The 22,162-nt window shown below is 54.7% G+C and overlaps 2 protein-coding genes across 6 annotated transcripts in view; one reads left to right on the top strand and one right to left on the bottom strand.

Moving 5' to 3' along the window:
• Window positions 1-1,826, top strand: part of Clstn1 (calsyntenin 1) — a gene marked incomplete at its 5' end in the record, with an annotated part of 56,629 nt that extends 54,803 nt beyond the window's left edge. The window contains one exon of the mRNA XM_055615071.1: window positions 286-1,826. Coding sequence (XP_055471046.1) covers window positions 286-483 — 198 coding nt within the window. The remainder of the gene's footprint in view (window positions 1-285) is intronic.
• Window positions 1,827-2,118: 292 nt separating this feature from the next.
• Window positions 2,119-22,162, bottom strand: part of Pik3cd (phosphatidylinositol-4,5-bisphosphate 3-kinase catalytic subunit delta) — a 43,597-nt gene continuing 23,553 nt past the window's right edge. For 2 of the 5 annotated variants that reach the window (XM_055615083.1, XM_055615084.1), the window contains exons 3-24: window positions 15,580-15,752; window positions 12,936-13,164; window positions 12,624-12,853; window positions 11,794-11,973; window positions 11,343-11,492; window positions 11,013-11,102; window positions 9,925-10,143; window positions 9,133-9,229; window positions 8,913-9,043; window positions 8,313-8,363; window positions 8,069-8,236; window positions 7,857-7,978; window positions 7,546-7,689; window positions 7,263-7,362; window positions 6,973-7,151; window positions 6,770-6,882; window positions 6,582-6,660; window positions 6,028-6,195; window positions 5,334-5,457; window positions 4,900-5,045; window positions 4,411-4,543; window positions 2,119-3,750 (exon numbers count right to left, since the gene is read on the bottom strand). In XM_055615083.1, the coding sequence (XP_055471058.1) occupies window positions 3,613-3,750; window positions 4,411-4,543; window positions 4,900-5,045; window positions 5,334-5,457; window positions 6,028-6,195; window positions 6,582-6,660; window positions 6,770-6,882; window positions 6,973-7,151; window positions 7,263-7,362; window positions 7,546-7,689; window positions 7,857-7,978; window positions 8,069-8,236; window positions 8,313-8,363; window positions 8,913-9,043; window positions 9,133-9,229; window positions 9,925-10,143; window positions 11,013-11,102; window positions 11,343-11,492; window positions 11,794-11,973; window positions 12,624-12,853; window positions 12,936-13,164; window positions 15,580-15,720 (3,132 nt within the window). In that variant the 5' untranslated portion in view covers window positions 15,721-15,752 and the 3' untranslated portion in view covers window positions 2,119-3,612. The remainder of the gene's footprint in view (window positions 3,751-4,410; window positions 4,544-4,899; window positions 5,046-5,333; window positions 5,458-6,027; window positions 6,196-6,581; window positions 6,661-6,769; window positions 6,883-6,972; window positions 7,152-7,262; window positions 7,363-7,545; window positions 7,690-7,856; window positions 7,979-8,068; window positions 8,237-8,312; window positions 8,364-8,912; window positions 9,044-9,132; window positions 9,230-9,924; window positions 10,144-11,012; window positions 11,103-11,342; window positions 11,493-11,793; window positions 11,974-12,623; window positions 12,854-12,935; window positions 13,165-15,579; window positions 15,753-22,162) is intronic. The other 3 variants (XM_055615087.1, XM_055615085.1, XM_055615086.1) reach the window with 3 other exon arrangements.

Raw genomic sequence — 22,162 nt, 5'->3', positions numbered from 1 at the left:
GAGTTGTCTCCAGACGAGGAAGCCCAGTCAGAGACTGCGCTGACTAGCATAGCTAGTGTTCTCTGCTTCTCCACCCCACGATGTTCCTGGTGTGGCAGGACTAAGCTCCATCCCTCAGCAGCGAGCACTGCCCCTAGGGCACAGAACTGTTCCTGATGAGAGCTTCACTGTTGATCCCCATGCTGCTCTGGCCCTTAACACTGTAGGCTTGTTTCATTCTCTGTGGCTTCTAGAAGGTGGCCACCAGGGCCAGAAGCCAGACTTAGACCATCATCTCTTTGCCAGACATATGAGGACCAGCACAGCAGTGAGGAGGAGGAAGAGGAGGAGGAGGAAGAGGAGAGTGAGGACGGGGAAGAGGAGGAGGATATCACCAGTGCTGAGTCTGAGAGCAGCGAGGAGGAGGAAGGCGGCCCTGGGGGTGGCCAGAATGCCACCCGACAGCAGCAGCTGGAATGGGACGACTCCACGCTCACCTATTAGACATGTACCTCCGAACCTGCTCTCCAGAACTCTCTCCCAGCCCCACGGGTCCACGATGTACAAAATCATTTTGGCCAGCAGGTCTGCAGACCCCTCTCCCGTTGCTGAAGATCCACCTGCGCTTGGTGTGTGGGACCATAGGCTCTGCCCTCCGCCCTCCCTGCCCATCACTCTTGCAGTCTCTCTAGGAGCTGGCACTTCCTCCCAGCATGGGGACCCCATGGCACCCTGGAGTCCCCTGTCAGTAGGGGAGAGGACGCTAGCCCTTCAAGCCTCCAGAGAAGCTGCAGTGAGTGGACCTGTTGGCAAGAGGGTAAAAGCAGCTCCCACCCAGTAATCCTTCTTCTTTATTTTTAAAAGTTTTTATTTTTTTCCAAACTAGTGCATGTATAAAGTGGGAGAATGGGGGTGAATATGTAGATGACCAACTGACTTTTTAATATTTTGTAAATAAATTGGGATTCTTCGTGTCCTCCATGCTAGTGTAGTCCAGGACAGGAATGTGATAGGCCCAGGAGGAGCTCATCTCTCCTCCCTCCCTCCTCGCTACCTTCTACTTTCCTCCCCGGAAACCAAGATGGAGAGGTCCAAGTCACTGTGGCCCTTGCTGGGGTTTCTGTACAGCCACGTGGCCAGGTGCCATCGGCTTTGAGTGCTACCAGGGCAACCAGACCCAAGCACCCCCACCACGTTGGAGGCTGGAAACAGCCAGGACGTTGCCAAGGCCCCTGGTCTTGCACACTCCTGTGACTGTGGCCACTGGGCTGTGCAGCCTTGTGGCTTCGGCTGACTTATCTGTGTCTCCCTGATGGTGAAATCCTGCAGCTCATGGGAACGGACAGCAAAGGTGGTGGGCTCCTGAGCACGTCTGCACGACAGCACCCAAAAGGAGACCCTGAGGCCCAGAGACAAAGCGCTAGAATGTTCCAAAACAATCTGTTCTCTCTTCTCCCCACAGGCCCCATGGGATGCCCCTTGCTGTCAGGATGGGTGGGGTAAGACCTGAACCCCAGGAGCTGAGGGTCCTGCTGCTTGCCTTAGGGTGAGGCAGGAGGAGACAGCCGTGTAAACCTCCACAGCACTCAGCCTGCCCTCTACAACCAGTTAGACTGCTCCAGCCGGGGAATTGCCCTCGCTGCTAGTTCTGAGGATGCTGGCGGCTGTGCTGTCTGTGAAATCCACCCCCTGTTCTGTCCCTGTAGCTGCTTTCTTAGCTGGAAAGAGGCTGAAGAAGAGGCAGACATTCTCATGTGTTGGTAGTGCAGTATCCTTTTAAGATGTGTGTATATTGAAGCTAGGTCAGGAAGTGTACGCACTATAATAAAGTTCTGGTTCTAACTCTAGCCCGACTGGGGTCTATTCTGTCAAGAATTGGGGGGGGGGGGGCTGTTATTTTTGAGACAAGGTCTGCTACATAGCCCTGGCAGGCTGGCCTGGAACTTCCTATGTAGACCAAGCTGGTCTCAAAAAGCTCAACGCTGGTATTAAAAGGGTCCACCATACCAATGCCAGGATTTGCTGTGGGTTTTATGGTACTGAGGATGCACCCAGGCCTTGATGCATTTCAGGCTAGTGCTCTATCTACCACTGTCCTGTATCCCCAGACCCCCCCCCCGCTTTTTTTTGAGCCGAGAATGTAAGAACATAAAAAGGTTTTTATTTCTTTAAACCTGTCTTTACCTGTCACATCAAGGTTACAAACTGGTCTCAGCCACATCGGTGAAAGGAAGTCCACCTTCCCCTCAAAGAAACATGAAATGATTTAAAAAAATAGAAAATACTCTTCCGGCCAGGTACACAGACCGTGCACCCAACTCCAGAGTGCTGGGCGTGAGCAGGATCTGCACCACAGGAGGGGACACAGCTAGACTCTTTTCAATAAATAACATGGCACACAGACACACACAGACACAGATTTCCTATTCCAGAGTTGATTGGGAAGACTAAAGGCTCAGTGGGCGCTGCTGGAGCCTCAGCTCATCACCCTCATGAGGAAGCTGGCACCTAGGCTCCTTGAGCCATGTTCTGGGTGACACGGAGGTGATGGCTCTGCAGAACGCTACCGATACACATCAAGACGTGCTCAGGGCGGCATGTTGAGTACGTGCCGTGGCGCCGAGCTGTGCCCCTGGGTCAGTGGGCTCCACAGGTCAGTGCCTGGCTCCACCACCATGGGTTTGGAGGCCTAGGAGGAGGCTCAGACCTGCACTTCTAGAGTCGCTCTGAATGCCAGGACCACTTTGAATTTAGCCTCGCCCTTGCTCATACCTCAGAACCTGGCTCCCCGAAAGGCAGCTCTGGGAGAGATGGGTCCCGTCCTTTCCTAACTCCGCCTTCATGTGTGGCTCACATCCCACGCAGAGCACGCCCTTCTGCCTGGCCTTTGTCTTCATTCGTGACCGCACTGAGCTAAGTCAGGCACCAGTCTTGAGTGTTTCAAGGTCTGGCACGGGCTGTTGGTAGTGGAGGCCAAGTGCTTCACCCCAGCCTTAGAGGTTCTCTGCATCATTTGGCTATCACGCTTTCTTACCCGCAAACAAAAGGTGAGGGTGGCCCATACCCAAGAGGTCACTTGAGCACTGCAGAACAAGTGTGCCTGAGTCTGGACGGTGCCCTGGCTTCCTCAGGAGCTGCCGGAGGCTTGGTTGGTGGAGGTCGCCAGGGCGGGCCACCCAAGGCGGCGGAGGTGAGCTGAGGACCGAGGTGGCCTGTCTGGGTGGGAGGCACCAGGTGACTGCCAGCCTTGATCCAGGCAGCCCTCTAGGAGCCTGGGAAGAAAGCCCCAAGAGCTGTCTTCGCTGGGCCAAGAGCCACAAGTTGGAAGACTGGGTTACAATCCTCAAGGTGCTGCTTACAGTGCGGACTTGGGGTGGGGGTGTCTCGAGGACAGCGTCTCCTTCCCCGGCACCAAGATGCATTTCTGCTATGGCTGTTCTGTTCCTTAAACATTTTGAGTCATAAATAAATAGCGAGTGTAAACAAGAGACGGTTGTGTGGTTCTTCCCTATGAGGAACAGGGCAGGCTTTGGGGCCCCTTTGACCCCCGGGTGTGCCTGGTCCCCAGCACCGACAGTTTACCTCTAGGGCTGAGAGCCGGAGGGAACTACCGTGCGGCGGCCGGAGGGCCCCTTACTGCCTGTTGTCCTTGGACACATTGTGTGCCAGCCAGTTGACTTTGGTTTTCCAGCTTTCCCGCAGAGCTTCGTTGAACTTCACCCGGAAGTGCTTTAGCGCTTCTTCCTCCGTCTTCCCTAGCGCCAGAGAGTCCTGGACAGACAGCACAGCAGGGCTACATTGAGGGACCCTGCTCTCCCTGTTGCACAACCGAAGCCTAGTGGGATGTTAAGTTCTTTATTCAGAGCCCCAAACCCAGGTGGCCCACCCAAGGCCTCAGATTTAAGCCGGAAGCCTTGAAGTGACATGGCTTTGAGGGATGCCCCTGGCTCGGTCTGTGGCCTGTCACCACCTCACTCTGCTCCACTCATCACAAACTGAAATGTGGGGAAGGAAGCATCTATACAATGTATTGCACAGGAGTGTGCGTGAGAGAAGACTCCTGTGAGGGCTGCCACCCAGCACATCTAGGCCCAGTGAACTTCACTGCTCTGATTACTTCCCACCAGCCCCCACTGCTAGGGCAGGAATGGCATGAGGACCCCACCAAATGGGGGCCCTCTAGGACCCAGACTGCCAGGCAGGCCTTGGAAAGTGTATGGCCCTGGGGCAGGCCCTGACTGATGTGGGATCCCTGGGCAGGAGGTCGGGGAGTATCTAAGAAAGCAGGCTGAGCAGGCCAAGTGCAACAAGCCGTAGCTTCCACTCCGGTGCCTGCCCTTGCCTTCCCTTCATGATAGACTTCAACTGCAAGCTGAAACAAACCCTTGTCTGCCCAAGTTGCTCTTGAGGGTCCCTCACTAGGTCACTTGCCTTGAGATACTGGATATCTTTGGAGCAGCTAAGCTCAGGCAGACCTGCAGCACGCATCAGGGCAAAGAGATGGAGGAAGAGCAGCCCATGGCGCCGCAGGATGGTGTAGGCTCGTTCACAGTAGCCACGGAACCTGCAGGGGAGGGAGGGGGGCAGGGGAGGTTGGTCCTGGGGTCTCCCTGCTCCCCTCAGCCCAAGGCCAATGGACCTGTCTGCACCTTCTCCTGAACTGTGGCTTCGGTGATGGTTATACCCAAGCCTCTAGTTCCTCGGGCTGACCTCACCCTGCCTCTTACAGGAGACACACACACACACACACACACCCCACACCCCACAAACCCTTTTCACACCGCCATGGCCCAAGGGGGTCATCCATTCCAATCCACAAGCAATCCAGGGGAGGAGGCCAGAGTAGGGCCGGCAGCTGCCTCCCTCCTTTCCCCTCACCCAGGGTCCCCGGGTCCGGGCAGATCAGAGGCAGTGCCCCACCTTTCAAACTTCTCACTGTTGTTAGTCTTCCCCTGCTGGATCACGTGGACAAAGTCATACGTGAGAATGAAGGGGACGCGCTCACGGTTGATCCCAAACTTGGTCTTGAAGTTCCCCAGAAAGTGGCCGAAATCAATGTGGAACAGCTGACAGGGAGGAAAAGGGAGGGAATGGGAAGCCAGGAAGGAGGGGCCGTGGGTGTGGCACGGGAGTGGAGCCCTGGCCAGTGTGAGCAGGACTCAAACCCCAGGAACCCCAGGAGGAGGCAAAAGATGCAGCGGAGAACAGGGAGCTTCCGTTCTTGAGAGTTCCAGGGAGAGAAGACACTAGCTGGGCTTCCGGAATTGCCTGGAGTACCAAACTCGGGGCAGAGGCACCAGCAGGCCAGACTGGAGGTCAGCCCCGCGGGGAAGCCACCCACCCGTGCCCCCTACCTGCCCACTCTCTCGAATCATGATGTTGTCGCTGTGTCGGTCGCCAATGCCCAGCACGTACGTGGCCACACAGTAGCCAGCACAAGAGAGGGTGAATTCCTCGATGGCCCGATCCAGGGCCTCCCTGAGTGAGGAGGACGGAAGGTCAAGGCCACTCCATACGGAAGCTCTTTCGACCAGTCTCTTTCCTCCTCTTCCTCTTGAGTCCAGCCTTTCAGCTTGCTTTACAGAACGTACACTGTTCCAGACCTTAGGCCCGGGATACCTCCCTGATCTTGAACCTGTCCCCCACTGCCCATAAGCACCGTGGGAAGAGGCCAAGTCTGGCCTACACGAGGCCAGGAGGAGAGGAAAGGCTGCCAAGGCAATGCCGAGGCTCCAGGCTTTCACTGGACTCCATCTTAGACCCTCCCGGGTTGGGAAAAGTCCCGGATGACTTGCGTTATCTCAGGCAAGACACGTACACTATCCTAGGTAGCCCACTCGAGCTTGAGAAAGGCGAATACCTAAGGCCGTATGTAAGCTTTGGTACGACGCAGGCGTCAGCAACCGACACACCGCAACCGCCTTGGCGAATGAGATCCAGGCTGGCCCCACAGCTGAGCCAACTGGTCACAGCCCTTCCTCTTACCTCATCTCTGCCAGGACAACCCTCCCCACACACCTCCCAGGAGGGAGAAGGCCTGACACCTACCCAGGGTTCTTAGATCTGAGCCAGTTGAGCAGGGCATCCTTGTTGAAGGCGGCCGTGGCTGCCATGTTGCTCTTGTTCAGCTGGATGTTGGCAATGGTGTCCGAGTGAAGCACCACCTCGATGAGGCCCGTGCGGTCTCCGGTGGGGAGGCAGCCATAGGGGGTCATCCTAGATGAAGGGAGGGGGGACGGCAAGATGTCGTGAGGGAAGGCCGTCCCTGGGGGGACATGGGGAATCGCCACAGGGGATGCCACACACAAGGCAGTGAGGAGGAGAGGAAGGATGAAGGACTCAGAGGCTCCAGCACTGGCACCCAAGATGGTGAGTGTGTGGGAGAATATGCTGCTGCTTCCTGAGATGGCTAGGAGGCCAGGAAATGCAGGAGGGAGCAAGGCCGATGCTCGATGCCTTCCCCACCCGCTCCCAACTCTCCTCTCCCTGTCTTGAGAACAGCCCTTTCCCAACTGACACAGTGACAGTAGCTTTGATCCCTTTGAAAGCACAGACTCTAAGGGCTGGCCCAGAAGTGAAACAGTTGCAGGATGGGCCCCCACCTCAGGTCCAGGCCCTCCTGCTTCCACAGGACGTCCATGAGCTGGATCATCTGCAGGGTCAGCATATCCTGGCGAAGGTCTGTAGAGTGGAAGGGAGACCACAAGCGGAGGCTCTGCATTCCCGCTGCGGGCCAGCCCTTAGGCCCCAGGGCCACCCCCTCAGGATAGCACTCGGCCTGCCTGCTCACCATCCCCGTTCTTAAAGATGATGCCCACGCTGCCAGCGCTGCCCGCCTCCTCGCTGCTGTACATGATCCACAGCGGCTTCATCTTGGAGTCCATGAAGGTGCACTGCTCCACACTGCCGGCCAGAGAGTGGGGTCGGCAGGCGCTCCTCCTCCGTGGGCCAGAAGGGTGGGAGGAGCCCCGTGGGGCCAGGCATGGGGCTCACCAGACTTCCTCCAGCAGGGTGCTGGGGTCAAGCGGAGACTGCAGATGGGACAGGGCCTCCATGTAGGTCTCCTGCCGCATGCATATGTGCATCAGCTCCTTGGTCTGGGGCTTGGTGGTCTTCTGAGAGCTCACCTTCACGAAGTCATTCAGCGCCTTAAGCTTGCTCAGTGCTTCCCCCTGGTGGTGATGGTGAGAAAGGCAGCGGTGGGCGCCAGCCACAGGTGGGAGGAGCCGGGCCGGTGGGGACAGCATTCTGAAGCCTGTAAGCAGAGCCTGGCCAAGCTTTACCTGCTTCATCAGCACCTTCATGTGGTGAGTGCTGCCTCTGCAGTAGGCTTCCATGATGAGGCCAAAGCGCAGGGCCACTGATGGTACATGCATCTCAGAGCTGGGGGGAAGATGGTACTGAGTCTTGCCTACCAGGGCCACGCATGCCCTCCCCAGCCCGGGGGGGACCCAGGATGCCGGAGCATCTGAGCCTGCTAGAAACATGAGCCCAGCCAGCCTGAGGTCCCCCTTCCCTGCGGCCCTAAGGAGTTTCCAAGGAACAGGCTGGGGTGAGCTCAGCTACCGAAGGTGCCAGAAGAGGAAGTGGCCGATCTTGCGGTTGGCCAGGGCTCGGTCCAGCAAGAATTTGGTCAACTCGCAGTCCAGGTAGGACTCGTATTTGAGCACTTGCACCAGCTGCAGGAGGTACTGGAGAAGCTCGCCATCCCTGCAGGAGGGAAAGTGAAAGGCCTACAGCTGGCAGGTGGCAGAAGCGGAGGCAGAGGACAGGCTCACCCCAACCCAGCACGCTCTTCTGGGTGGTGGGGGCAAAGCTGCCTTCTGGAAGAGCAGGGAGTCTGCGGGCCCCAGAGGGCACACCCAGCCGGGACTCACGTCAGCTTCCGCAGGGACTTGATGGCGAAGGAGCCCACGTAGGAGTCGGGGAAGCTGAAGTCCAGCAGCTCTAGGGCGCTCAGCACAGGCAGCTCGGGCCAGGAGCACAGCAAATAGAGCATCTGGGGCAGCTTGGTGGTCAGGTGGGGGCCGGTGGGCAGCAACTGTCCATCTGCCCCTGGCTCCTCTCACAAACTCCCCTCCCTACTCACCTGGGCCACATCCTCATGTTTATTCCACTTGGTGACCAGCAGCAGGCGGGCCAGCGCCTCTGGGAAGTGCTCCTGGACCTCATGGCGCATCTTCCACATCAGGTCCTTCTCGTGTTCGTACAGCTCCCCAGACCCCCGCTTCTCCAGGATCTCCCGCAGCTGCAGCTGCTGAGGGGCACGGACAGGCTGAGGCCTCCAGCCCCGTACCCGGCTCTGGCTCCCCATTCCCAGGACCTGAGCTCACCTCCTCCTCCGTGATGCGCCCGCGCTCCCCGTGACGCCCCAGCTCCAGGATCTGCAACACGTGTCAGGCCCTCAGTGTCCTGGGCATGGGCAGCCCCGCAGCACCCCAGGACATCTACAACCAGACCTAGCACCTGCCAGTCACGCTGTTGGAAACCGTCTTAAGCATTCCCTAGCCTTTCCTTTACCTGTTACCAAGGTAGGTACCAGAACACGCCAGGAGCATCCTTCCCACACCAGACATTACCCAATGGCAGCTCAAATGGCACACAGAAACCCCGAGTTAGCATAATGCATATACTCTAGACAAATCCCAGGGTGGCCAGGTCTACTCTCCAAAGAACTGCAGACTGGGAAAAGTCTAGAACTGTGGGTCGCCATCCCCCCTTCTTTGGGGGTCAAATGAGCCTTTCACATTGTTCGCCTAAGACCATCAGAAAACACGTATTTGCATTATGATTCGTAATGACGGCGAAATTATGAAGTGGCAACAGAAATAATTGTACGGTTGGGGTCACCACGACAGGAGGAACTGTATTAGAGGGTCGCAGCAGTAGAGAGGCTGAGAACCCCCGGCTAACAGGACAGGGTCTTCACCGACCTTCTCCAGGGCAGGGAAGTAGACAGGATGGGCGGCCACCTCAGGCAGGAAGATGACCAGGGCAGCAGCGCTCTCCGTGTTGGGGTTACTGCGCACGGTGCCCGCAGGATTCAGCAGCTCTCCTTTGTCATCTGAACACAGGGACGGTAGGGTTGTATGTGTCCAGTCACGTGCTCTGAGACCTCTACCCCTGCTGGCTGCTCCCCTGGGGGTGGCCCACCTGGGACAGAGGGCCACATGTAGAGGCGGCGCTCCCCGGTCTTGAGCTGGTCTTTGTAGTCGAATAGCATGAGGTTGACCCAGGCAATGGGGCAGTCCTAGGAAAGGACACCGGTGGGTTAGGGCCACTCACAAAAGCCCCCTTTTGCTGGTCTCAGAATAGAACTAACCAGAAGGCCAAGTAGGGGAGGGGATCTGGGCTTCAAGAGAGGACTCCCAGATAGACTCAAGGGAAGACAAGAGGAGGGTCCAACTGCCTCATCCTAGTGACAAAACCAGCAAGGCCTAGAACCAGGAGCCACTCACAGCACCTGGCTCAGCTCCCAGTGTGCATCAGCAAGGCAAGGGTCACTTTAGGTATATGAATGCCATCTTCATGCACACCAAAGAGGGTATCAGATCCTGTTACAGAGGGTGCTGAGCCACCATGTGGTTGCTGGGAATTGAACTCAGGACCTCTGGAAGAGCAGCCAGCACTCTTTACCGCTAAGCCATCTCTCCAGCCCACAAGGGTCACTTCAAGTACTAGAACTGGTGACTAGTGGCCCAGCCTCTCAAGGCAACAGCTGGCTCAAGCCCTTTAATCCCCCTGAGGACAGTTTCTCTCCAGGGAGCTGCTGGTCAGAGCCCACTGGATGGACCACAGGTGGCCAGCAGATAACACCAAGCTAGAGGGGAAGGGACCCAGACTATGATGGTGGCAAGGCTTGGTGGCAAGGCCCCCTTCCTCAGCCTGTGTGCCCATGGGGCCCAGAGGGAGGCCTAGGCCGCGCTCCCAGCCAGCCCTACACACCGCCTTCTTGGACTTTTTCTTGGTGGACTTCTTCTTAGCCTTCTCCACGACGGCATAGAGGGCAAAGCAGAGGCGGGCCATGCGCGGCAGGTCACAGATGCTGATGTCGAACTCAAGTCGCTGCTTCCACACGGGCTCTGAGCTCACGCTCACCTCGGAGCTGGATACCGTCTTACACAGCATCTCGTTGCCATGGAAGAGCCCGGCCTGCACAACCAGCTGGGGGTGGGGGTGGGGTGGGGTGCCAGCGCAGAGTAAGGGGAGCAGGGGCCCTGGGCCCCAGCCCTCCCCTCCCCTCCCCTCAAATGTCTTCATTCTTAAGTGCGTCTGAATCTACTTCCTCGTGGGGCCGGGGAGGCCACAGACTGCACTGACAGCTGAAGGCACGTCCCTTCCCACTCCAGACCTCTGTCTCCACAACAGGACATGGTAATCCCGCAGCTCTAACATCCTAAGGATGCCTGCCCTAATTTGAATCTTACAGGCACCTTCCTGTCCAGGAGGCCCAGAAGCTGATCAGCCCAGACACAAGCACCTAGCCCTCCAAGCCTGTAAGATTATGGAGCTAGGAAAGGAAACCCAGGCTCTGTGCGGGCTCCCCATTCTACAACTGGAACCTGGGAGCAATTGTGAGGACAGAGGATGTCAAGGACTGAGTACGTCAGGCTCGTGAAAGAGCACGGGGCCCTACACTATCTTCTCAAGCCAGAGGAAGCCCAGACCCCAGGGGATGAGGCAGCTACCCAGTCCATGCTGCAGGCCTACCCTGGCCAGCTGCAGCGGGCTCTTCCTCACACCTCCCCAGACACCTCTTTCATTCCCCACAACCTCCACACCAAAGTCAAATACACAGAAATCGGCTCTGCCTGGTTTCCACGAATCGGTCTCTGGCTGGCCGGCCCACCCCACTCCCCTCTTCCTGTTTTGAAGCGGCTCACAACCACTCCAGGCAGGGATGCTGGGTAATGTGGTCAGGTGGCTTTCGTGTGACATCTTCCCACTCTGCTTCCGCTGCCCCCCCTCCTGGCCACAGCTGCCTTGTTTGTGTAGAAAACAGTGGGCCCCTCACCTGGCCCTGGAGCCCCTACCTTCATCCGCTCATCTGCATTCACTTTGCTGCCCTGGATCAGCTCAATGGAGAACGGCTGCTCCAGGGACCACAGGGACACAGAGGAGGGCTGGGGAAGGAGGCAGGCAGGGTTGGTGGCAAGGCTGGGACACCTGTCCCCAACACTCTATCAGAAAGCCTGTTGTGCAGACACACAAGGGTCCCCATGCCCCTAACATCCACAAGCAGACAATGGGGGCTGCCCCGAAGTCCACACAGATCCCAACAGAATACTGGTCACTCATCACCAGGGACCCCTGAACCCATGGCCCTCCTGGTCTGCATCCCAGCAGACTGCGATCACTCTCACCTTCTTAGCAGGGATGGGGGGAGGTTTGGCGCGTGGTTTCTGGACTTGGGGGGCAGGGTTGCTCTGCTCATCCCGCATGGCAAGGATAGAGGAGGAGTGGACCATGGTCAGGTGGGGGGTTAGTCCACTGTGCAGGCAGCTGCAGATGTACTGGGACAGAGGTGCAGGGTGAGCTGCTGGTAGGCGGCACCCGCTCATTCCCTGGACAGCTGGCTCCCAGGAATCCCCCCCCCAAGCCAATACTGCCTGTGCCACCTCTCAGGAGAGGCCTCCTGATGCTTCTCCCTAAAGATGGGGTCCTGCCCTGTGCTCAGGGACCAGTTCAGCAGGGATGCTCTCATGGTGGCCACAAAGGCCTGCCTCCTCGGACTCAAGAGTGGCCCTGAGTCCAGCTGCCCTTGGTGCTGGGGGCCACATGCGGGTGGTAAGGAGCGCCCTACAGAGGGCTCACCTGAAACTGGCAGAGCGGGTAGCTGCCATAGAGGTACTCGTGCCTCCCGTTCACCTGCAGGGCGTAGTCCTCGGGCTGGTCCACCAGAGGCTGCCGGAACACTGTGGCCTTCTTCCGGAGGGCACAGGCCATCAGCGCCAGGGGCATGTCCTGGGTGGATACCTGCAAGGTGAAGCTGTCCTGTAGGGAGAAGGGTGTCAGCCTCCTGCTCTGCAGGGCCTGTGGTTTCTGGGGCACGGAGGCGGGGCTGCCTGTGAGAGGGCTCCCATCTCCAAACCATGCCTCAGTGTTTACTAATCAAGGCATGCAACCAGCACCCAGGAAACACGGGGAGGCAAGGCGGGAGAGAGGGAGGGAAAAGAGGAAAAAGTGGATGACGCCCTTGGGTCTCTGCTCTGTCAATCTGCCTGGTGAGGGGCAGTCCTTCTCGAGTGTTTACTGCTCTGGAAGAGGACCTGGGTTTGGTTCCCAGCACCCACATGGTGGCTCACAACCAGCTCTACCTCCAGTCCTAAGGGATCTGACCTCCTCTTCTACCTCTGTAAGTACCAGACATGCATGAGGTCACTAACATTACACATATGTAGGCAAAATATTCATATACATAATAACGTAAAATAAAATAAAAATCCAAACTTGCCTGGTGAGACAACTGGCTGAGCCCTCTGGCATGCAGGGGGACCTGGCAAACGCCCTCTTATGCTACCGGGAGAAGGAACTGGGGCTTTGCATGGTTGGAGAGTTTTACAAGAGAAGGTCCCTCATGGGCAAGACAGGCTGGATGAAGCAGCGAGGCCAGCATCGCTAGGGTCAAGAAGCGGTGAGCTCACCTCACTACCCTCGAATTTCACGTTAACCAGCAGCGCTCGGTTGGCGACACGCAGCATGCCCGCCCGCCAGCTCCTCGCTGAGGGCTCCAGCTGCAGGGGGAAGCTATACTGCAGCCATTCCTCCCAGCCCAGCTGCTGGCGGTGAGCCGCGGCCTCTTCACAGAACTGGCGCATCTTAGTGCGGAAGTCATTCACTTCCGGGTCCCGCAGGGAATCAAACTCGTGGAGACCTTTTGGGGAGGCGGGAGGAGATCAGCACGGTGCCAGGACGCGGGGGCGGCCTGGCCGACTCCCGCCCGCGCGCACGCGCACCTTTGCCGATGAGGAGGCTGATCTGAGAGTTGACCAGCTTCTTCACGCGGTCACCCTCTCGGGCCACCAGGCGCAGCACGGGCAGGAAGGGCTGGATGTCACACAGCCTCCGCTGCTCATCCTCCAACTCCTGCTGCTCCGCTGTCTGGTTCACGCAGGTGAACACGTATGCCTCGGGGTCACTGAGCATGTGGAAGAGCGGCTCGTACTGGGCACGGTGCCACAGCACCTGGGAGAGAGGGGCGCAGTCAGCCCACAGAGGGCAGAGGGAGATCCCAAGACACAAAAATTCTCACACCTAAGAGTAACCAGGTCGATAAACTTCTGGTCTCTGCCCTCTGTGCAAGGTGTAGGGGTTTTGCTGAGACTGGGGGCGGGTCCTCTGTCTCCTCCGTGGGTTCCTGGATGACCTTTGACACCCATCCAGATGATCAGTGGATGGCCTCAGCTCATCCTTTGGTACTCAGCCACGGCACGAGTACCAAAACGGAATATAAAGCTTAGAGCCAAGATCAAGTGTCAATGCCCATTCAGAGAGAGAAAATTAAAATTAAAATTAAAAAGATACAGGGAACTGGAGGGATGGCTCTGAGGTCAACAGCCCTTGCTGCTCTTGCAGAGGACCTGGCTTCAGTTCCCAGCACCCACATGGCCGCTCACAGCCCCCTGTCACCCCAGTTTCAGGAGACCCAACACCCTCTACCGGCCTCTGCCAGCACCAGGCACACACAGGGGACACATACATACAGGCTGGCAAAACACACACACAGTTTTTAAAAATCTTTAAAAATGAGAGAGATAAAAAGTTCGTCGTCAGAGTTCTCCCAAGACTCAAAGCGCAGGTACAGAACGAGCTGGGGGCCCAGTGAGACGCAGGGAGGGTACACACGCTGGCCACCGAGCCTGAGAGCCTGCGCTTGAGCCGCAGAACCCACAGGATAGGGGATGCTGGATTCCTCCAAGCTGTACTCTCACATCCCAGTGTACCCCGTGGCAAACACGTGCTCACACATCAAGAGACACACAAGTAAACATACGAATGTAAAATCTTTAGTTGAAAAACAAAACCAGGAACCAACTTTGGTGTTGCCCGTACTGTCTCCTCTGGCTCAGTCACAGGCAGTTTTCTCTCCTTCCTGTCTTCAAGTATCTTGTTTATTTATGGTGCTGGACATAGGACATATGTACTGGCCCAAATGCGCAGGTCACAGGGCAATTTAGGAGTTGCTTCTCTCCTTCCACCTGTGGTTTCTGGAATCAAACTCGGGCTGTTGGGCGCCCATACCTGCTGAGCCATCTCACCAGCCTGCCTGCCTGCCTGCCTTTCCTTTTGTGAGACAGGAGCCCAGGATGGCCTTGAACTCACTGTGTAGCTGAAGATGACCCAGAACTTTGGAACCACCAGTCTCCCAGGGCCAGGGTCATGGCTGTGTGTCACCACACCCCTGACCATACACAGCTTACTGCGTGCTGGGAATTGAACCCAGGGTAGATACATTTTAGGCAAGCTCCTTCTTAACTAAGGTATAGCCCCAATCTCCTTTTTCTTCTTTTCCTAGATTTTAATGTGTCTATATTGTTTTCGTAGTGGAAAAAAGTCAATATTAAAGTAAATCTTTTGGGGGGAGATCATAGAGATGACCCTTGCTTTTACGGTTACCTTTCCTGTTTCCGTTTATGGCTTTTAAAATTCTGAGGTAGGCTCTCGGCCTTTGGCAGCTCAAAACATAACCCAGCAAATCCCACACTTAGTGGGTTGCACAAGCCCTGCCCAAGTCACAAACAGAAACTACTAAATGCCATCCAGATGTGTATAAACCTCTGACTTAGTTAATCACCCTGAAAATAATTCAATAAACCCAAACCTCTTTCTAACGATGGTGTTTACTGTCGTGGTGACAGTTCTAAAGGCAAACAAGCTACTAGGCCCTTGTGCTGTGGATAGAGCAGTTCCAAAAATGATCACAGAGTCCTGGGTGGGATGAGCGCCCAGTGAGAGGCAGCCTCAGAGCTGGCTGGCAACCTAGTAAGCTAGCGAAGGGAAATGCACACTGCTAAAGGGGAAGCTGACTTGGGAATGATAAGTGAGCTTTAACCACAAGTTTTTAAACAATTCTTAGAAATTCTATCTGGTAAAATTTACATCAAAGGGCTGACCATAACAGCTCAGTAGGTAATGTGCCTGCTCTGCCAGCCTAGAGACCAGAGTCAATCCCGCAGAAGCCACATTTAAAGGGGGAGAGGGGCTGGGAAGATGACTCATGGTTAAGAGCACTGCAGATCTCCCAGAGGACCTGGGTTTCGTTCCCAGCACCCATATGGCAGCTCAAACCCGTCTGTAGCTTCAGTTTCAGGGGATCCAAAGCTCTGTCCTGGCCCCTGGTGGACACCAGACACACACACGGTGGATGCCCACACGCATAAAATCAACACGAGTAAATCTTAAAACAAGACGCTGAATATGAAACTTTGTAATTCCGGTGTGGAAGGGGCCAGCCAGTCTATCCTACTCCACTGAGATCCTGTGTCAAAAGAAAACAAGCAACAAGGCGTAGAGGCACCTGAGAAGTGACAGCGTACCAGCACGGTTACACGCAGGGAGTCTGTGTCTGCGTGAGACCCGGCCTCAACATGAAGGCCGTACCTGTTTGATGGTGCTGAGGTTGGCATTGCGGGACACCTGGAAGTTCAGGTAGACCCCCGTGGGCAGCAGGAAGTCAACAGCCACGCTCTGGCTCTCCTCTTTGGTCCAGAACTCCATGGGGCAGTCCACCCCAGGGGGCATCCTGCTGCGTTACTTCTCTGGGGCCCCTTCTCCTGAGGGAAAGGCAAAGGCACAATGAGCTGGAGTTTGCAAAGCAGGATGGCCAGATCTGGGCCACAGCAGGACACGCAAAGTTCGCCACACACGACCATCCTCCCTAGGTGGCGCGGGACACCCACCAGCTCTGCTGCCCTCTAGGCTGAGGTGCTCTCATCACAGGTGGACATGCCATGGGCCAAAAGACTGTACTGTGGCCAACAGATGGCCCAGAAGGGGAACAAGAAGAGTGGGCAGACAATTGAGAACTGAAAACAAAAGTCTGCTGTTCTTAGAAACTTTCTAGACAGAAACCAATTAGCTTAAAAGCAGCTTTGGCTAGCCAGGCACAGTGGTGCCTGCTTACAATTCCAATACGTGGGAGGTGAAAGGCCAGCCTCAGCTACATAGTAAGTTCAAAACCAGCTTGGGTTCCATGAGATCTCACCTCTCTCTCTCTCTCTCTCTCTCACACACACACACACACACACACACACCACACTCACACACAGAGAATGGAAAAATGACTTTATCTAAGGACTTATGATATCTATCATGACAACCCTTCAGCTGTCCCCTGCCCCCTCCACACTACCACAGTAACAACAAAACATTACAGATGACAGGACACAGGGAGGTGTGCCACCCACACTCCAAGGCACCAACCCCCCCAGCTTCCCCTTCTAGGTCACCAACCACAACCTAGAATGCAGCCACTTAGCGTTTGCATGCATGCTTTCATGTTCTTATAACTAGTGCGTATCCAAACTCAATTCCTAGCGTTTTCTGTGTATTCTAAGCCCTCCCTGGCCGGTGAGTCTTTGCAGCCTCTGGCCGCACAGCACGACGGGATGCTGGCAGACCCAAGCTTGTGCAGGGCTCGTGCAAGTAACCTACGCTTCCGTGAGCTCACGGATGCAACAGCCACGTCATATCAAGAAACTCCTCGCCACGCCTTGGGCTTCCACATTCTTCCTGCTCCCCAAACCACACAGCCTGGGCCAGGGTAGGGATGGGGGTGCTACAGAGTTCCAGTCTAGGGCTCAGCAGTAAGTAGAAGGTTTACACAATCAAATCTGTTGCTTTTCATGGTTTACTATTTTTTTGTCACTACTTATGTGTTCTTTTTAAAATAGAGTCTCATTATGTAGGCCAGGCTGGCTTCAAACTCTGTGAGGCCTCAGCCTCCTGAATGCTGGGATTAAAGGAGTGCATTGCTGTGCCCAGACTACATTTATTCTAAAAACAAAACAAAACAAAACAAACCACTAGGCTGAGCGTGTGGTTCAGTTGGTAGAGTACTTGTCTACCACGCCACAAAGCTCTGCACTCAATAAACAAACTGGGTATGGCTTACAAATCTGTGATCCCAGCACATGGCAGGCAGAGACAGGAGGATCAGTGCTATCTTCTACTACATTGCAAGTTCAAGGCTAGCCTGGACTACATCAGACACTGTCCCCCCCCAAAAAAAAAAAAAAAAAGAGAAACCTGTGAGTTAGGGTGCATAGCTCAATGACAGAACACATGCTCAGCATGCTTGAGGCCCAGACTAAAGCCTGACACCGAAACAGAACATAAAATTCCCAGGCCTACCGCAAGGTCACATTCTCCTGGACACGTTCTGGATTTAAATGACCCATTCAGTCTATGAGATGCCCTTTAGCCGTGGTACCAACTGACCAGTCCTAGCTCACTGGACAGCAGCTGGCAGCTCCTCCACACATCATGCGTCCCCCGTGCCCCCCTGCTCTGGTAGCCACTTCCTCTGAGGGTGAAACCATGTCCTACTTGGGGTTCCTCTTTGGGAGGCCAAAGTTTCCCTTTTTCATTTAAAACTCGGGGGTGGCAGTCAGGAATCTGGGGATCACAGCTACAACGCTGAGCTTTCTTTCCGGCGCATGCCGGTCATGTGACTGAAGAGGCGTGGGCTTCTGGGCCCCTACCCAAAGCTCTGGGTTTGCTTTCTTGCCCCTCGGCCCCGTGAAAAGGAACATTTCCTCTGCACATACCCAGCTGGTGGCCGAGAATTAAGTCTAAAATAACTTCATTCAACCATGGGGAAGGCTGCATGGTATGGCAAGCCCATCTTCAAGACCAGAGAACCGGGGGGGGGGGGGGAGGACCCCTTCTCTCTTCCCTGGAACAAGTCTAGAACCATCCCTTTCCAGCAGGATGTGACAGAGAGAGAGAAGCAGGTACAGAGCGTTTAGAGCTACCCCAAGAATGCACGCTGGTACAGCCACGGAGAAAACTGTAGGGCTCTCCTGGAGCAGAAGCAGAGCCTGCCTGTGCCCTGGGACCAAGCCAGCCATAGTCCCTGCCCGAGCACAGACTGGAGCACAGACACGTCAGAGAGTTTAAAGCACTGCACAGTCACCCACACGAGCACGTCTCGGGGGAAATCAGTGGCAGGATGCAAGCTTTCCTTCCCAGTTAACATTAGGCGACAGCGAGGACGAAGGAAGAATCTACGGATACGCAACGGATCTCGTGGACAGAAAGCTGAGCAACAGAGCCAGGCATGACAACAAATACACACGAGTTTGAGGCCCGCTGGGGACACAGGAGAGACATTGTCTCTAAAGCAAAGATATTTTCATGACCCAGGCTTGTCCTCTCATGGAGTTGTGGCCTCCGTCCCCACTTGCCGAGTACTAGGGTTGGCGGCATGCACAATCATTCTGGGTTTCTAAGACAACAGGGAGGGAACTGAAGCTTTCTCTCTTTTTTTGAATATTTTTTTTGGAGGGGGCTGAGATAGGGTTTCTCTGTGTAGCCTTCGCTGTCCTGTAGTCACTCTGAGTACCAGGCTGGCCTCGAACTCACAGCTATCCACTGCCTCTGCCTCTCTGAGTGCTGGGATTACAGGCCTGTGCCACATGTGCACTGATTTGTTTATTTATTTACTTTGATTTTTAATTAGCCGGAAGGCAGAGGTTGTATTGCGCACTCCCAGCCAGCCAGCCAGCCACCTCCCAGCCAGCTCTGCTTCCTCTTCCGGTCTGTCCATCTTCAATTGTATGCAACCTTCCACATGGGTTCCAGGGACCCCAAACTCAAGATGTCAGGCTTCCATGGGTCTCACACTTACCCCCTGCACCATCCCAGTGAGGTACCACTTGGTTTTTCTGCTCTGTCCCACAAAAAGCATCTTTTTCCATGAATGAAGCAGTGCCTTCTACTAGAAGACACTCTTCCTGTTCAGAAAGCCTTTTCCTTGCAGGTTGGCTGCCTCTGACAGCCAGTTCCTGCCCTCTGTGCTGCCATCAGGTGATAAGTCTGGAGGGCAACTCAAACAGCTTAGACAGAGGGTCAGTGAGGGCCAGGATTGTCCTGAGTCACTGGGGAGGTGTCATCGCAAGACAGAGTTAGCAATACCCGAATCTCAGGCATTCATCCTGGCTTCTCTGTCTGTACCTAAGCCATTCAGAACGTGTCTTCTAAGCTAACTTGTGCCACATGATCTACAAAATCAGCTACGGGACAGCACTGTGGCAGATCCAACAAACCTCTTACAAATTCTGAATGCTCCCAACTAGTTTTCTTCAGCACAAGGTGGACATGTAGGATCTGACTGAGTCTTAAAGGTCCAACAACGATGGGGCCTGAGGAGACGGCTTGGCCAGTAAACCACTTGCCCTACAAGCCTGAGAACCTGAGGCCTCCCCAGAACCCACATCAAAAGCTATGCACAGTGGCGTATGCTTGCAATACCAGAGCTGGCAACATGGGACAGCCGGAGACAGCGGTCCAGCTCACTGGTCATCTAGCGAAGCTTACCTGCAGGCCAGTGAGGGGCCAGGCCCATTTCAAACAGAAAGGTGGAAGTGTTCCTGAGGAATGAGACCAGAGACTGTCCTCTGACTTCTGCGTGCCTCTGTTGTACATGTGTGTGGACACACGCATAGATCCAAGAGAGAATTTTCTCCAAAGACTTTAACAGACATACCTGGGCTACCATCAGCATCCTGGAATGCTTCAGGGACCCTAGGAGACTTCAGAGAAGCCTGGAAGCAAGAAAAGCCCTGGGCTGGGAGCCCCACCAGCTGGAGTCTTGGTCCAAGCTCAGGGTTCCCCAGGAAGGTCCTTGCCTATCTTCTCAACCATCTCCCAGGACTCCCAGTGGCCACAATCTCTGGACTATTACACTCTACCTCTTTCTGGGGTCCATGCCAAATATGGCTGATTCTAACCGGGCCAGCTCCCTAGCCTTTGTCAACATAAAGGCAGCCTTTGGGGTCCTGCAGTCATGAGTCCCAGGGAATGGCCTCCTCTGGGAACACATGAGTCACTTTGGCAGGCTACACTGGGAACAGGCAACAAGACAAAGAGGGGAAGTTGTGTCCTGCTTCTCTGGATGATAATCATCTTTCTCCCCAAGGCCTGACATAGCTTTTTCCCCTGGGAAAGCTATGTCATGCTTCTTCAGTGCTCCTCCAAAGGGGGCGCAGAGTCACTCCAGAATAAGTGTAAAGGCTCCCCTGGGAGTCACCCCTACATTTCTGTGGAGACAGAACACTCATACTCAGAGCGCACAGATACACCATCTGTCCAAAGCCTGGCTTTCAGACTCAAAATGACAATTTAATTAGCCCAAGAGAGTCTGAGTCACAGAAACTTCCAGGAGGTGACTACGCATAGTGTAAGGGTCCATACACTCAGGCTGGCAGACCTGTGCCTGGCATCCATCTCCATAGTGAATGGAGAGGGCACCACTCAAAAGCATTTGCGGGGTAGATGAACAGTGAGCGGTGGTGGATTCTGAACTCGGCAGCTCCTACAAGGGACCTATTTGCAGGCGCCCCTCAACCTCAGGAAGCCCTTCAGATGAAGGCACTCATTTCCTCAGCTGAGATCGATCTATGAGGAAAACCAGCACAGGTGGGCACCTCAGGGGCAGAGTCCAAAGGGGTCTTACACAAAGGGTCACCTCACAGCAAGTCTCTGGGGACACTCCCCGAGAAAGAACATTCTTAAGACTGTGGATGCCAAGGAAAGCCCAAAGCCCCGGAAACCCTCAGAGGCCCTCAGAAAGGGGCTATGAAGAGCCATGCTGCTCAGCTCGTTTAGACATTTTCTTTTATGTGTCCAGCAGGAAGATGACAGGCATCAATCACCCTTGCTCTTAGGGAATTTGCAGTCTAGTGAAAGAAGACAAGAAATCAAAAGGAAATGGAATGAACAAGATGATTTCATAGAGCTGGCCTCAAACAAAGGAAGGACTTGCAGGGAGATGTGCTGTGGACGGAGGGTTGGGGCTAGGTCCTTAGGTAAGGCCACAAGGAAGTGAAGGTCCAGCAAAGATGGTTAAAACAGGGACTAGGAGGTGAGAATGTGGGAGGAACAAGTGCAAAGGTCCTGAGGCAGGAAACCGGGTGACTAGTGCTGGATCCTCAGGGTAAGGACCAGAAAAGGGGAGCGTAGCCCTTGCCCTGGCTTCCAGTTTAGTGCTGGATGGCTCCCTCCTGCCGGTGTGCCTACCACAAAGCCATCCAGCATTAGGTTTGGCCTAACCAACAACTGAGCAATTAAACCTTGGACTTTCAGCCCCCAACACTATGAACTGAATAAACATCTTTTCTTTGTAGGTGGCCTGCCACGGATATTTAGTTATAGTAACTGAAAACAAAACTTAACATAGTGTTGTTTTCCATCCATTCCTAAGACCCAAAGATAGCATTTGAAACACTGAAAGTCTTTTGGCAGGGGAGCCAAACAGACACAGTTTTACATTGTATCTATTTTGTTTTCAGTTTTCTTCTTGCTTTGCACCTAGGTTGACCTCTAGTCTCAGCCTGCTAAATTCTGAGGTACCTGCGTGATGCCTGGCTCATGTTCTTTGTTTTGGTTTGTTTTTTGTTTTTGTTTTTTTTTTCCTCACATTAGTGGAAGACTTTCTTCTGTCACTTTCTCAAAAAGAAAAAGGTATGTGTCATATTTTTGAAAATTTACATCTAAAAAAATGTCTTAAATGAACCAGGCATAATTTCAGACACCAAAGAAGCAGAAGCAGGAAGGTCATGAGTTCAAGGCCAGCCTGGGCTACATAGTGAACCCTGCCTCTAAAAACTAGGTACAGAGATGCACAGCTGTAATCCTAGCACTCAAGAAAAAGAGACAGAAGGGCTGCCCCATGCCCAAGGCTAAGTGAAATACATAGAGACTCCCAGACCAGCTAGAGTTATACAGTGAGACCCTTTTTCAAAAAGCCCAAACCAGAGGCAGGAGAGAGGGCTCAGTGGTTGAGAGTACCTGCTGTTCTTCCAGAGAACCAGAGTTTGGCTCCCAGAACCCACACTGACTGGGTGGCTCACAGCTACCTGCAACTTTAGCACCACTGGGATCTGAAGCCTCTGGCCTGGGCATTGTGCATGCATACACACACACACACACACACACACACACACACACACACACACACACA

Source organism: Psammomys obesus, unplaced genomic scaffold, assembly GCF_907164565.1.
Source record: "Psammomys obesus unplaced genomic scaffold, mPsaObe1.curated_primary_1811, whole genome shotgun sequence".
Classification (NCBI taxonomy): domain Eukaryota; kingdom Metazoa; phylum Chordata; class Mammalia; order Rodentia; family Muridae; genus Psammomys; species Psammomys obesus.
This window is presented reverse-complemented; position numbering and strand designations above follow the sequence as displayed.